Source organism: Oncorhynchus gorbuscha, linkage group LG08 (assembly GCF_021184085.1).
Source record: "Oncorhynchus gorbuscha isolate QuinsamMale2020 ecotype Even-year linkage group LG08, OgorEven_v1.0, whole genome shotgun sequence".
NCBI classification, from domain to species: Eukaryota; Metazoa; Chordata; class Actinopteri; order Salmoniformes; family Salmonidae; genus Oncorhynchus; species Oncorhynchus gorbuscha.
In genome coordinates, this window is record NC_060180.1 from 58,387,459 (window position 1) to 58,404,958 (window position 17,500).

General features: G+C 43.3%; 1 protein-coding gene across 10 annotated transcripts in view; it reads right to left on the bottom strand.

Moving 5' to 3' along the window:
- LOC124041906 (disco-interacting protein 2 homolog C-like) overlaps nucleotides 1–17,500 on the bottom strand; it is a 260,125-nt gene that overhangs the window by 50,436 nt on the left and 192,189 nt on the right. For all 10 annotated transcript variants that reach the window (XM_046360053.1, XM_046360051.1, XM_046360056.1 and 7 more), the window contains 3 exons: nucleotides 17,048–17,158; nucleotides 9,133–9,256; nucleotides 7,627–7,736 (listed from right to left, as the gene is read on the bottom strand). In XM_046360053.1, the coding sequence (XP_046216009.1) occupies nucleotides 7,627–7,736; nucleotides 9,133–9,256; nucleotides 17,048–17,158 (345 nt within the window). The remainder of the gene's footprint in view (nucleotides 1–7,626; nucleotides 7,737–9,132; nucleotides 9,257–17,047; nucleotides 17,159–17,500) is intronic.

Consider the following 17,500-nt stretch of genomic DNA (forward strand, 5'->3'; position numbering starts at 1 on the left):
GTTAATTGAACTCACCTGGTGTCCCACCTGGTGTCCCTTGATTGAATCAGTCCCTGATTAGAAGTTGAGGATGAAAACCAGAAGTGTTTTGTTCCTCCAGGACCAACATTGAACAGCCCTGCTATATAGGGAATAGGGGGCCATTTGGGACACTTAGGAATGAATAGCAGCAACTTTCATTATTCACAGTATATTTTATCTCAACATAACTAATGGGAGAACAGCACTTGACATTTAGATGGATTATACCATTGATTTTCTAATCTGCACTAAGAGACAGGGAGATGGAACAAAATTATTAAAGGTGGACTGCACTTCCTGATCTCGCCTCATTTTAGACTTGGTTCATTAAGAAATGCTAGCAGCCATGACTGAATTAAAACATTAGTTGGTTTCGGGGTGTGGTTTGATGTGGGTGTCTAGTGTGTGTTTGCAGGTGGGAAGAGTTAGCCAAATTATTTAGCCAATTAGCTTCAGTCGGCTGGTGTGCGACCATGGCAAAGTTGGTTTGACTTTGGATAGCCCATCTCTGGGAATAGTTAGGGACCATCAAATTACACAATATAAATGGGACAATATTTTCATGTTGCACATCTTTTAGTTGTCTGATTAAATGCTTTCAATATTTGTATAGGAATGTCTACAATTTATAATTGGTTTGAGGTTTTTAAGTCATTGACATTTTTAGTTATTGACCTTTTAAAGTATTGACCCTTGTGCATTGGTCCCTAACTAGCCCCATAGGGATATCATTTGTCAAATCAATTTTACCATGGGCATTACGATAGGGTCATCTGCAGCTGCGCTACGAATGTATGATTACTTGGGTGCTGCTAGTTGTGGGCAGGATTAAAATAAACCCAACCCAAATAAACCTGTTGTGTTACCCTTCATTCCGTGATACCCCCCCTATCATCTCACAAATCTCAGTTTTGGATGAGACTGACTTTATGACCAAAATGATTCTATTTACACTTTGTAGTCAATTTTTTGCACGATAAATGTTTACGACTCATATCAATGCCACATAGGCTATTTTCAAAACAAGAAGTTGATTTTTAGGGGCAGTCGCTCTTTAAAAGTTAGACAGTCATTAGAACAGACCTTCATGCTCTATATCTTACAGACTATCTGAAGTAGTATTACATTGAGAAGAGTGATGCACAGCATATCCAGATATCTGCTCAGCCTTACATATGTCTAGTGATGCATGACTACGAAAACAACCATGTCTAAAAGATTAAGTCCAGAACAAAATATTTCTGGAGACATTTTCCTTTGTAGAATTGACGAGGACATTTCTTGTAAGCCATTGCTCAACATTTTTCTTGTAAATGTCCGTTTGACTAAGGAGAGGACTAGAAAAAATGTGGGGACTGAGTAGGAAAGTACTTTGAGTAAGCCAAAAATACAAAAAAATGGTCACTACCCATTACTGCAATTTTGGATACTGTCTAGACATCAACAAACAAAGGACCCATCCCAAATGGCACCCTATTCCCTATAAAGTGCACTACTTTTGACTAGGGCTTTGGTCATATGTAGTGCACTATATAACACTGTAGAAAGAAACTTTATTGTCCATCCAGGATGGACATTTTTCTTTGGCATCACCTTCCATTAAAAGGATCACATACATTCTCACATCAGACACATTTAAACCAGTCATGTTGCATACACTAACAGAGGACATTGATACATTCACTCACAGCCGACCGCTGTCCCAACTGCACTGGATAGACAAGTACATATACTGACAAAATCTACTTTGCATTTAGTAGTCCAACAGCACAAGGAACGAATGAATGTTTGAACACGTTCTTCTTGACCATGGGCAATCTGAAGCGCTGGCCAGAGGGAAGCCTCTTTAACTGAGGGTGTAGAGGGTAGAGGTCGACAGATTCATTGGAATGATTAATTAGGGCCGATTTCGAGTTTTCATAACAATCGGAAATCTGTATTTTTGGACACCTTTATTTATTTAACTAGGCAAGTCAGTTAAGAACACATTCTTATTTTCAATGACGGCCTAGGAACAGTGGGTTAACTGCCTTGTTCAAGGGCAGAATGACAGATTTTTACCTTGTCAGCTCAGGGATTCAATCTTGCAACCTTACAGTTAACTAGTCCAACGCTCTAACCACCTGCTTTACAGTGCACTCCATGAGGAGACTGTTACGCGAATGCAGTAAGAAGCCAAGGTAAATTGCTAGCTAGCATTAAATTTATCTTATAAAAAACAAGCAATCCATCATAATCACTAGTTAACTACACATGGTTGATGGGTTAGGGTTAGCGCTGCAAAGTATTAACTTAAGGGGGCTGAATAATTTTGCACGCCCAATTTTTCAGTTTTTGATTTGTTAAAAAAGTTTGAAATATCCAATAAATGTTGTTCCACTTCATGATTGTGTCCCACTTTTTGTTGATTCTTCACAAAAAAAATACAGTTTTATATCTTTATGTTTGAAGCCTGAAATGTGGCAAAAGGTTGCAAAGTTCAAGGGGGCCGAATACTTTCGCAAGGCACTGTATATATTTTTTAAACCTGCATATTTAGCTAAACGCTAATAGCGTTTCAAACATCAATAGCGTTTCAAACGTCACTCGCTCGGAGACCTTGAAGTAGTTGTTCCCGTTGCTCTGCAAGGGCCGCGGCTTTTTACATTTACATTTAAGTCATTTAGCAGACGCTCTTATCCAGAGCGACTTACAAATTGGTGCATTCACCTTATGACATCCAGTGGAACAACCACTTTACAATAGTGCATCTAAATATTTTAAGGGGGGAGAGGGGGGGGGGTGAGAAGGATTACTTTATTCTATCCTAGGTATTCCTTTTGTGGAACGATGGGTAACGATGCTTCTAAGGTGGCTGTTGTCGATGTTTTCCTGGTTTGAGCCCAGGTAGGGGCGAGGAGAAGGACGGAAGCTATACTAAAGTGCCTATAAGAACATCCAATAGTCAAAGGTACAGTGGGGCAAAAGAGTATTTAGTCAGCCACCAATTGTGCAAGTTCTCCCACTTAAAAAGATGAGAGAGGCCTGTAATTCTCATCATAGGTACACTTCAACTATGACAGACAAAATTAGAAAAAAAAATACAGAAAATCACATTGTAGGATTTTTCATGAATTGATTTGCAAATTATGGTGGAAAATAACTATTTGGTCTTTAACAAAAGTTTCTCAATACTTTGTTATATACCCTTTGTTGGCAATGACAGAGGTCAATCGTTTTCTGTAAGTCTTCACAAGGTTTTCACACACTGTTGCTGGTATTTTGTCCCATTCCTCCATGCAGATCTCCTCTAGAGCAGTGATGTTTTGGGGCTGTTGCTGGGCAACACGGACTTTCAACTCCCTCCAAAGATTTTCTATGGGGTTGAGATCTGGAGACTGGCTAGGCCACTCCAGGACCTTGAAATGCTTCTTACGAAGCCACTCCATTACCCGGGCGGTGTGTTTGGGATCATTGTCATGCTGAAAGACCCAGCCACGTTTCAACTTCAATGCCCTTGCTGACGGAAGGAGGTTTTCACTCAAAATCTCACGATACATGGCCCCATTCATTCTTTCCTTTACACGGATCAGTCGTCCTGGTCCCTTTGCAGAAAAACAGCCCCAAAGCATGATGTTTCCACCCCCATGCTTCACAGTAGGTATGGTGTTCTTTGGCTGCAACTCAGCATTCTTTGTCCTCTAAACACGACGAGTTGAGTTTTTACCAAAAAGTTCTATTTTGGTTTCATCTGATCACTGCATTGTCGGAACTAGAAGCACAAGCATTTCGCTACACTCGCATTAACATCTGCTAACCATGTGTATGTGACAAATAAAATTGGATTTGATTTGAACAGGTGCCATTAATACAGGTAATGAGTGGAGGACAGAGAAGCCTCTTAAAGAAGAAGTTACAGGTCTTGCTTGTTTGTAGGTGACCAAATACTAATTTTCCACCATAATTTGCAAATACATTCATTAAAAATCCTACAATGTGATTTTCTGGATTTTTTTTCTCATTTTGTCTGTCATAGTTGAAGTGTACCTATGATGAAAATTACAGGCCTCTCTCAACTTTTTAAGTGGGAGAACTTGCACAATTGGTGGCTGACTAAATACCCCCCCCCCCCCACTGTATATGAAATACAAATCATATAGAGAGAAATAGTTCTTTAATTTCTATAATAACTACAACCTAAAACTTCTTACCTGGGAATATTGAAGACTCATGTTAAAAGGAACCACCAGCTTTCATATGTTCTCATGTTCTGAGTAAGGAACTTAAACGTTAGCTTTCTTACATGAACATATTGCACTTTTACTTTCTTCTCCAACACTTTGCTTTTGCATTATTTAAACCATTTTGAACATGTTTCATTATTTATTTGAGGCGAAATTGATTTTATTGATGTATTATATGAAGTTAAAATAAGTGTTCATTCAGTATTGTTGTAATTGTCATTATTACAAAAAATAAAATATATATTTTTTTTAAAAATCAGCTGATTAATCGGTTCCGGCTTTTTTTTGGGTCCTCCAATAATCGGTATCGGCGTTGAAAAATCATAATCGGTCGACCTCTAGCAGAGGGTGTGAGGGGTCACCAACAACAGCCAGTGCCTTCTTTTTGGTTGCCTTGCGGAACAGACTGCTTAAATGTGCCTGTGGTCAACTAATTACTTTGCTGGCTGTGTTTACTATTCTGGTCAGTTTGCTTTTGCTCCTCACGCTCAGATTACCATACCAGACTGTCATATTGAACGTGAGGATGCTCTCCACCAAGCTGCTGTACACCCTCTCCAGAACAACCTGACTGACCCCAAACTCCTTAAATTTCCTGATTAAAAAAAGGCGCTGGCTTGCTTTAAAAAAACAGTATGCAGTCCCTGTAAAACTCAGCTTGTTCAAAACTGTTCAATCAATTTATGTCCCTAGGTATTTGAAACACTCATTCAGAGAAAGTGGTTGGGACACTGGCAAGTTGTTGCCATTGATGATCAGCTCCTTTGTTTATTCCACATTTATGTGGAGGGCACTTGACAGCACCATTCTTGAAGGTTGTTGGTCTGTTTAAAATAGCTGTCCCCATCTGATGTAACATCTTTTAAAAAAAGAGTCCTACCAGAGCCATGTCATCCGCGTACTTGAAAAGGCTCACATTGCTTCCTTGGCTCTTCATCTCATTAGTGTAGATAGAGAACAACACTGGGAAAAGGACACACCCCTGGGTGTGTTCAGGGTCAGTTCATCAGAGAGGGCCCCATTCATGAGGACACACTGTGGGCAGTCAGTTAAAAAGTCCTTGATCCAACCTGCGAGGCCTCCGTTGATCTGCTATGGACAGGGTAAGGTGCTTACTAACAACCCTTTCCATGCATTTGGCCAGAGGGGGTGTGAGGGCCACAGGTCGAAAGTAATTTGGTGATTTGGCCCGTGACTTCTTAGGGGCTGGTACAATGGTCAACACCTTCAGGAGTTTGGAGTTGAAACAGTAATGTGAAGACTCCCTTGAGCTGGTCGGCGCAGACCTTTAGTACCTTGCCCCGTAGACCGCCTGGGCCCGTTGCTTTGTGTGGCTCAATATGTGAGAAGCATCTTTGTTATGTGGACAGGAGAGGATTTGGGGATGCTCTCACATATTTGTTTACGTTCATCTTTGAAATCGACGGTGGCAAATCTTTCATAGAACCAGTTAAGGTAATTTACAAAGAATGAGAAGTCTGCAATTGTATTGTTCCCTCTTTTCCTTTCCATTGCATTAAGTCCCTCCCATGCTTGTCCTGGATTGGCTGGACAGAACCTCTGTTCCACTTCATCCTTGAAGTCCTTTTTAGCTTTACACATTTTTGATCTGAATTAATTTTCTTTCTCCTTTACAGCATCAGTATCTCCTTTCAGGAAAGCAAACTTTCATTGAAAGGCACATTTTCAAGTCCTTAGCTACCCAGGGCTTGTTGTTGGTAAATACTCAGAAAGTTTTAATGTTAATGACAGTATCCTCACAGAACTGGATGTAGGATGTGGTGCTGTCAGTCATCTCGTGGGGATCCCTGCACGAGTCAAAGAACACCTCCCAGTGTGATGCCAAAGCAATCCTTGAGCTCCTCCCTACTCTCCTCTGCTCACACCTGAATGGATTTCTCTACAGGTTATTCACGTTTAACCTGCTGACTGTATCTCGGTAGGAGATGGATAACGTTATGGTCGGATTTCCTGATGGGTGCTCTGCACACTGCCTTGTATGCATCCTCTATGTTGCCATAACACTGGTCCAGGATGTGAGTTGAGGGAGTTGGACAGGTGACATACTGTACTGTTGCAGAGTGGGGAGGTGCGCGGAAAGGGAGAGCATATTAAATCCCCAAGCAGAAATACTGTCTGGTCAGCTGATCATGAAAGAGCAGCATTAAAACAGTCTGTAATCCTGTCAGCAGGGTGGTCACCGGGAGTGGGTGACAGCTTCCCCGCCTCCGTAGTCCGTTCCTAACACCACCTCTTGAGCCTCACTTTTGCTTGGTTTCCCTTTTTGACTTTGTAGAACAACCATCAGGCAAGGCAATGCTGTTTTGTAGAAAGTGAATTTCATCTCGGAAAGAGAGCAGAAACGCAGGGTAGTAGGTGATTGTGGTTGATTTACTAATGGAATCCATACAACCCCCGGTAGTGATTGGAAAGTTTTCCTCATATTACACCGATTAGGATTAAGAAGGTCACACATGCCACGTACAATCCACTTTCAAACTTGCAACGCACTTGGATTTAGACAAAACAAAATTGAGCGATATAACTATAAACAAACAATTCACACAGATGAGCTCAGGGTCTGGCTCAGTGCCGCACCCCCAATGGTATAAGGTGCCATTTTGGATGCAGACAATCCCAGTTGTCTGCTCTAATGATGTTCCATCATCTTCTTCTCTCTATTTAATTCTGATTTTACCCTACACTTCTGGTTTAAATTACCGCCTGGCTGCATAAAAAGAGCCAAAGTAAATGAAGACAAACCACATTATCTGACTGGATTGACTGGTCTCCGGCTTCTTGCTAAATGGCACCCTATTCCGTTTATAGTGCACTACCTTTGACCAGGGCCCAGGTCAAAAGTAGTGTACTATATAGGGGAAACGGTGTCATTTGGGAAATACATTTGGTCTCCCATACAGAAGCAACAACTGAATATCCAATCGCCAGACAGACAATGATAATCAAACCCCATGAAGCATATTGACCGGCAATCACAAGCAGATCGATTGACAACTACACCAAACAAGTGCTGTTTGCAGTTAGCCTAGACATCCCAATGAGAGCTGTGCGCTTAGCAGAGCATATAATATATGATCTAGCTGTAGTTAACCAATAACAGCAACACCTCTCTTCGTATTATGACTGATTCATATAACCAATATAGACTTCAGTCAATCCAATCACTCTGTGTTGTCAAGAGTGAGATACTTGTTAAACAGACCCAGGGGAATAGCAGTCAAAATCAATGGGAGAAGAAACCAGACAGCAAAAACAACATTATTGTGGTGATGAACTTTATCTTGGTACAAGGTGGGAACATCTTGAAAAACATTCACGTTGTTGCATAAGCAGTCAAAGACATAACAGATCTGTGTGTTACCTCAATATAGGCTGTGTCGTTATTTGCATCCTTGATATGGGGCAACCAGTCTCTGGGGGGTTTGGATAAGTGCTTAGATTCAGTCACAAACCACAGTAGCTTTGGCCAGCCTGGATAGAGAGACAGACAGACAGATCAAAGAGAGTTATTAGGACCAAGACAAAAGAAAAGACAATCAAGGCATTAGAGAGCCAGTCACAATCTGCCATTTAATGTGATGTGATTTTGATTTATTAGGATCCCCATTTGCCGAAGCCAATGGAGACAGCTAGTCTAGTGATGACCCTGAAGCGATCAATGAGCACTCATCCCGATTGATGCTGGGTTTTGCATCCCTACTGTATGTAGTGCACTACTTTTGACCAGGGCCCATAGGGGGCTTTTTGGGAGGCATCCTGGGCCTGACCCAGGCTGTGTCCCAGTATTATATGTAGGGTTCCCATAGCCAGCCCTCTACTCAGCCCTGACTTATGTCATCAATGCTAAAATGATAGCTTTAAATCCACTGGTTGGCATCAATACTGAGGAGTATGCACAATGGGGCTGCCGAGTGGTGCAACGGTCTAAGGCACCGCATCTCAGTGCTAGAGGTGTCACTACAGACCCTGGTTTGATTCCAGGCTGTGATTGGGAGTCCCATAGGAGTCCCATAGGCCAGCGCACAATTAGCCCAACCTCGTCCGGGTTAGGGTTTGGCTGGGGTAGGCCGCCATTGTAAATAAGAATTTGTTCTAACTGACCTGCCTTTTTTTATTTTTTATTACACTGAGCTCTCTCTCCCTGAGAGTCTGTGTACTAAACCATTCTATATGCAGTCTGTGTACTAAACCATTCTATATGCAGTCTGTGTACTAAACCATTCTATATGCAGTCTGTGTACTAAACCATTCTATATGCAGTCTGTGTACTAAACCATTCTATATGCAGTCTGTGTACTAAACTATTCTAAATACAGTCTGTGTACTAAACCATTATATATTCAGTCTGTGTACTAAACTATTCTAACTACAGTCTGTGTACTAAACCATTCTATATGCAGTCTGTGTACTAAGCCATTATATATGCAGTCTGTGTACTAAAACAAACCTGCCCTCCTATTTAATCACGTCTCTTCTGCCTGCTTATCCTTCCATTCCAAGTCTCTCCATTTGTTTTGGAGAGGAGCAATAAAATCACCAAACTAAAAACCTGTTTGATATTAGTGTTTCATTTCAATACACCCTGGTACTACAGAACCTTGTACTGCTTTAGACACACTAAAATATCATTCCTAGAATGGTTATCCTTATTCAAGTCAATGAGTGGTTATCCTTATTCAAGTCAATGGGTGGTTATCCTTATTCAAGTCAATGAGTCTGTGATGGGTGACCAGACAGCAATATTGGAATTCTGTTTTTGTGGATGTAGTATCTTATGAAAACCATCTGACACAGCATCACATACGATAGCATATGACAGGACCACATCATGCAGTGGTGCGTCACATGCTTTGACACAGTTGCTGACCTTTGAACTGTGGGATCTCCCCTGTCGTGCTCTTGGGAAGGCCTTTATGGCAGGCGTCACTCGTCAAGGCAACCGTCACCCCACAGCTCCCCAGCAAAAAGCCTATCTGCTGGCTCCCTGCATCCTGTAGAGGGAGAGGGAGAGAGAGAGAGAGAGAGAGAGAGAGAGAGAGAGAGAGAGAGAGAGAGAGAGAGAGAAGATGGTCGAAGGAGGAAAGTCTCAGTCAACATTGCTTTTGTTCTCATATTGCACATTAATTAGGCATTTTTATTTGGTGTTTTACGACTTTTAAGAGGGTATATTACTTTAGAAAAACAATGATATCATCCTACCGTTCACACACATTGCGCAGCCCCCCCCCCCTCTCTGACAGTGTGTGTGGGTGGAGGAGTGAACCCACACCAGCTCATATGGAGGAGACAGCCCTGCAAACCTGAGCTAGGGGGTTTCCTATTCTACACTACAGTATGCAGCCTTTCGGTCTCAGACCCAATCTCTCTGCTTAAACTGGGCCCATAGCCCTGCCTGCCGGTCTTCCTGCCTGCCGGTCTTCCTGCCTGCCGGTCTTCCTGCCTGCCGGTCTTCCTGCCTGCCGGTCTTCCTGCCTGCCGGTCTTCCTGCCTGCCTGTCTTCCTGCCTGCCTGCAGCAGCTGAACCTGAGTCAGCAAAATGTCTAATTGAGCCGGGATGAAGGAAATGGGAAGACTGAGATGGGAAGAGACAGCAGAGAGAAAGCAGAGAGGGATGTGTGAATGTGTGTGAGTAAGCAAGATGGGGAAAAGGCAGAGAGGTGAGGTGGTAGGGGTAAAACAAGAGAGAGTATGGGGGAGGGAAGGGTGAAGGGTAAAGGGGGAGGGAAGGGTGAAGGGTAAAGGGGGGAGGGAAGGGTAAATGGTAAAGGGGGAGGGAAGGGTAAATGGTAAAGGGGGAGGGAAGGGTGAAGGGTAAAAGGGGAGGGAAGGGTGAAGAAGGGTAAAGGGGGAGGGAAGGGTGAAGGGTAAAGGGGGAGGGAAGGGTGAAGGGTAAAGGGGGAAGGGGAAGGGAGGGAAGGGTAAAGGGGGAGGGAAGGGTGAAGGGGGAGGGAAGGGTGAAGGGGGAGGGAAGGGTGAAGGGTAAAGGGGGAGGGAAGGGTGAAGGGTAAAGGGGAGGGTACGGTGAAGAGTAAAGGGGAGGGAAGGGTGAAGGGTAAAGGGGGAGGGAAGGGTGAAGGGTAAAGGGGGAGGGAAGGGTGAAGGGTAAAGGGGGAGGGAAGGGTGAAGGGTAAAGGGGAGGGTACGGTGAAGAGTAAAGGAGGAGGGAAGGGTGAAGGGTAAAGGGGGAGGGAAGGGTGAAGGGTAAAGGGGGAGGGTACGGTGAAGAGTAAAGGAGGAGGGAAGGGTGAAGGGTAAAGGGGGAGGGAAGGGTAAATGGTAAAGGGGGAGGGAAGGGTAAATGGTAAAGGGAAGGGTGAAGGGTAAAGGGGAGGGAAGGGTAAATGGTAAAAGGGAGAGAAGGGTGAAGGGTAAAGGGGAGGGAAGGGTAAAGGTGGGAGGGAAGGGTAAATGGTAAAGGGAAGGGTGAAGGGTAAAGGGGAGGGAAGGGTAAATGGTAAAGGGGGAGGGAAGGGTAAATGGTAAAGGGGGAGGGAAGGGTAAATGGTAAAGGGGGAGGGAAGGGTGAAGGGTAAAGGGGGGAGGGAAGGGTGAAGGGTAAAGGGGGAGGGAAGGGTGAAGGGTAAAGGGGGAGGGAAGGGTGAAGGGTAAAGGGGAGGGAAGGGTGAAGGGTAAAGGGGGAGGGAAGGGTGAAGGGTAAGGGGGAGGAAAGGGTGAAGGGTAAAGGGGGGAGAGAAGGGTGAAGGGTAAAGGGGGAGAGAAGGGTGAAGGGTAAAGGGGGAGAGAAGGGTGAAGGGTAAAGGGGGAGAGAAGGGTGAAGGGTAAAGGGGGAGAGAAGGGTGAAGGGTAAAGGGGGAGGGAAGGGTGAAGGGTAAAGGGGGGAGGGAAGGGTGAAGGGTAAAGGGGGAGGAAAGGGTGAAGGGTAAAGGGGGAGGGAAGGGTGAAGGGTAAAGGGGAGGGAAGGGTGAAGGGTAAAGGGGGAGGAAAGGGTGAAGGGTAAAGGGGGAGAGAAGGGTGAAGGGTAAAGGGGGAGAGAAGGGTGAAGGGTAAAGGGGGAGGGAAGGGTGAAGGGTAAAGGGGGAGGGAAGGGTGAAGGGTAAAGGGGAGGGAAGGGTGAAGGGTAAAGGGGGAGGAAAGGGTGAAGGGTAAAGGGGGAGAGAAGGGTGAAGGGTAAAGGGGGAGAGAAGGGTGAAGGGTAAAGGGGGAGGGAAGGGTGAAGGGTAAAGGGGGAGAGAAGGGTGAAGGGGAGGCTAGTTACTCAACTGGTGATTTTCCTTCTCTTGAGTTCCATCACAGTCTAGTGTGTGTGTGGGACGACTATGTGTGAGCTGCTGGCTGCATGCAGACTTGAGAGGCAGTGTAGTCTTATAGGCATAATATATAATATATATACTATTTAGCAGATCCTATGATCCATCTTTCCATTCTACTGTTACTTCAATATCTAGAATTATTCAAACTGTTTTATTGAGACAAATGTTAATACACCCTGTTAAAGTGAATGCTTTAAAGCAGGGGTACTACTATTTGAGAAGGTCCAGTGACACAAATTTCCAAGGTGGCAAAGGTCCGGATGGATATCGTCCTTTATCGGCGCTGTGGTACAGCGTAGTAACAAACATAGTCATCTATGACTGAGGAAACATGTTGTTTTATCAAATGTACATTCAATACATTAAATGAGATTAAGAATTTGAAGTAACTACAACTTATTTTGAATGTAAACATGTAACATCGCATCAACATTGCTGAAGTACAAAAGTGGTTGCATAATTGTCTATGCACTGTGAACCAGTGTACACGACCTTTGAATAAAAAAAAATAAAAAAAAATATTTAAATGAAATAAAGTGCATGTTTTCTGGAGAACAAAGGAGAGTTGAGCAAAAATAATAATCTGAATGCACAGAACGTCACTCTGGGCCATGTAATATTAATGTAGAAGTCTTGCCCTGCATTAATGAGAGGAATTACCCTTTGTCTCCTGCCAATGCTTGAACTTTGGCAAAAATGGTAAGAGAGCAATTCAGACATTGGTGCAGGTGTTCATTGGTGAGCCTGGTGCGGTATTTGATTTTAATAAAGTTACTTGTGGAGAAGGCTGATTCACTGCTGTATGTGGAGTCAAATATGGTCTGGTTGTAAGTCACTCTGGATAAGAGCGTCTGCTAAATGACTTAAATGTAAATGTAAATGTACAGTACCAGTCAAAGGTTTGGACACAGCTATATCAAAACTATGAAATAACACATAGAAAATAATGTCGTAACCAAAAAAGTGTTAATCAAATCAAAATATATTTTATATTTGAGAATCTTTAAAGTAGCCACCCTCTTGGCATTCTCTCAACCAGCTTCACCTGGAATGCTTTTCCAACAGTTTGGAAGGAGTTCCCACATTTGCTGAGCACTTGTTGGCTGCTTTGCCTTCACTCTGCGGGCCAGCTCATCAATTGGGTTGAGGTCGGGTGATTGTGGAGGCCAGGTCATCTGATGCAGCACTCCATCCCTCTCCTTCTTGGTCTGGGTCATTGTCCTGTCCTTAGTGGGACTGTCCAAATGATAGTCCCACTAAGCGAACACCAGATGAGATGGCAAATCTCTGTGGTAACTATGTTGGTTAAGTGTGCCTTGAATTCTAAATAAATCACAGACTGTCACCAGCAAAGCACCCCCACACCATTAAACCACTTCCTACATGCTTTACGGTGGGAACTACACAGACGGAGATCATCTGTTCACCTACTCTGAGTTTCACAAAGACATGCCGGTTGGAACCAAGAATATCACATTTCCCAAAGGACAGAAATCCACCGGTATAATGTCCATTGCTCTTATTCCTTGGCCCAAGCAAGTCTGTTCTTATTGGTGTCCTTTAGCAGTGGTTTTTTGCAACAATTCGATCATAAACAATTGATGTTGAGATGTGTGTTACTTGAACTCTGTGAAGCATTTATTTGGGCTGCAATTTCTGAGGCTGGTAACTCTAATGAACTTGTCCTCTGCAGCAGAGGTAACAATAAGTCTTTATTTCCTGTTACGGTCCTCATAAGAGCCAGTTTCATCATAGTGCTTGATGGTTTTTATGACTGCAATTGTTCAGTATTGGCAGACATTCATGTCTTAAAGTAATGATGACCTGTCATTTATCTTTGCTCAATTATGCCATAATATGGACTTTAACCAAATAGGGCTATCTTCTGTATACCACCCCTACCATGTCACAACACAATTGATTGGCTCAAACACAATAAAGAAGGAAATAAATTCCACAAATTTACTTTAAAAAGCACACCTGTTAATTTAAATGCATTCCAGATGAAGCTGGTTGAGAGAATGACAAGGGTGTGCAAAGCTGTCATCAAGGCAAGGGTTGGCTACTTTGAAGAATCTAAAAAAAAAAGTGTCCAAACATTTGAGTGGTACTGTATAGTGCCAGTTTCTTGAGAACAGGGACAGCTGCAGGCACCATCTTTCCCCAGAAAGTGACAGGGTCACAATCACCAGCCTGCGCTGGAGACACATTTTCTTCCAGCCAATCAACTCCATTTGCAGTGATGCAACATCTACCCATCTGAAGATCTGTTTTGCTTCTTTGTGACCAAGAAGGGGGTTTGGATGAGCTTTTCCAACAGTGAAGTCATCAAAACGAGCCTTGAAGTTATCAATCAGCTTCTGGATGAAATCAACATGGTTGGGAACATCTCTGCCTCGTAGCAGGCGGTGTTGTAGGGATGATGCTGCGCTCAAATGTTGATCCGTTTCAGAATCGTTGTCATGACCTCAGAATACTATTTTCCCAGGCACACAGGACAAATTGATGGATGATGCAGTGATATGATGTCAGGTCAGGGTGGTCCTCTTTCAAACGTGCAACCAGTCCCCTCCCTCTTCCCATCATGGCTGGAGTGCCACCTGTGGTGATGGAGACCACGGACTTCAGATCTCTCCCCCTTTTTGTCAGCATCCATTTGATGACCTCGTGGATATCCTCACCCTGCATATGGGCTTCTCGATTTGTTAAGCCCAACAGCTCCTGACAACATTTCTTCATTGTTTCGTTATAAAATCTGACAAACACCAGAAGCTGGGCATCAGTGTTATCGGTTGATTCATCGACAGCTAATGAAATGCATGGTGCATTCTGAATGGTCTCATCAAGTTGTGAAGTGAAATCTTCAGCAAGGATTTGCATATTCCTGGTACCATTTGAAAGGAAATGCATTTTTTGTGTAAATGTGAAAGGAATGTAGGAGAATATAACACAATAGATCTGGTAAAAGACAATACAAAGAAAAACAACCAACCGTTCTTTTGTATTTTTTTGTAACATCTTTGAAATGCAAGAGAAAGACCATCATGTATTATTCCAGCCCAGGTGCAATTGAGATTTTGGCAATATTATTCAAAACTAGATGGTAGCAGTGTATGTGCAGAAGTGTTAGACTGATCCATCGAACCATTGTATTTATGTTACAATTTCTTTTATCAAGACTGCTCAAATGTGCCTAATTATTTTATTAATAACTTTTCAAGTTCAAAATTGTGCACTCTCCTCAAACAACAGTGTGGTGTTCTTTCACTGTAATAGCTACTGTAAATTGGACAGTGCAGTTAGATTAAAGGTTGTTTCCTTTTTGTAATGCAGCTTATTTTAGAACATTTGATCCCACAAAGGGGCTGATATCCGTCTGATTTGTACAATTCAGAGCCTTTGGTGTACTGTATACTGTATCTCTGTATAGTACTCAGATATCTGATACCTCCACATACTGTAAAAGCAAGACAATTTTGTCAAGTTGGCTGGATGTCCTTTGGCTGATTGGACCATTCTTAATACACACGGGAAACCGTTGAGCATGAACAACCCAGCAGCCTTGCATTTCTTGACACCAACCGGCACCTGGCACCTACTACCATAATCTGTTGAAAGGCACTTCAATCTTTTGTCTTGCCCATTCACCCTCTGACTGGCACACATACACAATCCATGTCTCAATTGGCTCAAGGCTTAAAAATCCTTCTTTAACCTGTCTCCTCCCCTTCAGCTACGATGATTGAAGTGGATTTAACACACCTGACATCAATAAGGGATCATAGCATTCACCTGGTCAGTCTATGTCATGGAAAGAGCAGGTGTACTTCATGTTTTGTACACAATGTATACAGTGCCTGTAAATTGCTGAAATGCATTGCTTGCTATATTTTCCCATTATTACTGCAGCATAACATAATACAATGTTATGAGGACATTTTACATTTACATTTTGTCATTTAGCAGACACTCTTATCCAGAGCAATTTACAGGAGCAATTAGGGTAAAGTGCCTTGCTACTGGGCACGTCGACAGATTTCTTACCTAGTTGGCTCAGAGATTTGAACAAGCGACCTTTCATTTACTGACCCAGCGCTCTTAACCACTAGGATACCTACCGCCCGTAACACTAATAACCGTATCTGAGCATGATACCAGTGATGTTCTCCCACAGAGAGTGGAACCACAAAGTCTTGTTTTACAATCCCTATTGGATCCAGATGCTGTGGAGACATCATGGCCGTCTGGTTTCTCTATGGCCCCTTCCAGAAATATTACACTATGATAACTGTAGGTAAAGTAAGCCTTGTCCAAGCCAGAACAGCCCATAGGGCAGGAGCCTCTCTCCTGTTTCTGTAGCTTGAGGAAGCGTTGATGTAAAAGTACACCCCTGGAAGAGGACACTTGCCCACAACTGTGTTAATAAGCCAAGTTACTCCCCCTCAGCACAGAGCGGTGACATATCTTTAGTCCTCCTCTATGAATACAAATCTGGATGTGTCCCAAATAGCACCATATTCCTGTGGGACCTGGTCAAAAGTAGTGCACTACATAGGGAATAGGGTGACTATTTGGAAAACAGCCTCGTCCAGAGAGAACCAAATGCTCCCAAATCCCTTCTACCTGTTGATCACCCTCCAGTTACCAGGATGACTTCAGCTCCAGCCTCACTGCCCGAGTCTGCCTCTGTCTGACTGGCCCTGTTGGAGAGATTGGTAACATCCCAAATGGCACCCTATTCCCTATATAGGACAGAACCTGTGCTCCGTTTGCCCCTGTAGCATAGGACACATCAATGCGCTACTGACTGCTATCTCTCTGGATGTTCTCCACCTCCCTCAGACCTCCTCCCTATGGCCAGGATTACATGCGTTGATCCTCTGACTGAACCACAGAGCTAGAACTGGTCAGGGCAGGCAGACTGAGTCACATTAGGACGTGAGCTACATCATAACAGAAGAACACACCACCAACTTCCAGGAGCCTCCATTCTTTTACAATTTTTTCTCTTTTTATTTAACCTTTAATTACATCGGTTTATTCTCATTGAGATCAAATTTCTTTTACAAGACAGACCAGTTCACTAGTGAAAAACTCCCCCTAGTCTTCTGGTTCTACACACTGCATGGTCAACAGCTATTCTCCACTCTGACCTCCAACTTCACCAAGTTCACTAGAGAAAGGACCAGTCTGATCTCCTGACTGCAAAGGGCCTAGATTTACATGGCTACAGTATCTCTGCTCTTTCTCTGTGTGACAACATGACTCTTGGACATCCTACTGTAATTCTGAACACTGATATGAAGAGAATCCTATCACCGCCGACATGGGCTCTGGTCAAAAGTAGTGCACTACATAGGGGATACGGTACCATTTGGGACACACTATGTACTAAAAGGGGAACTCCACCTGTCATGCGGTTGGCCTTGATGACCGAGGAAGACACACACGTACACAATTGTGTGTGTGTGTTGTGTGTACACGTTTGCGTGTACGTGTGAGCAGCCTTACCTTTCTCGTAAGTGGCACTTCAATTGGCACAGGGACAAGTTCGGCCAGTAGGCATCCATAAAAGGCAACCATGAAGGCAGCCGGGTCGTTGTTGGGAAAGACCAGAGCTACCTGTGGACAGATAAATCACATCAAGGTTAGACAGAAGTGGTCATTATATAACGAATGGGAAATCACCCACTAACCCACCCATATACAATTGGTTAGGTCACCAATAGATATCCTCTATAGGCATTCTGACTTTAAAGGTGGGAGGTTTGTGGAAATAGTGGTTAAAGCTCAAACATGGTATGCTTTCTGACTTGAAAGAAAGGAGATTTTAGTAAACTGTAAATTTGTCCATATTGGTTAAGAAGCAGCAGAAAATCTGTATGTCTGAAATCTCATCGTAAACTGAGGCGTTTTAGGTCAGTGTTGTCACGCCCTGACCTTAGAGAGCCATTTTATTTCTCT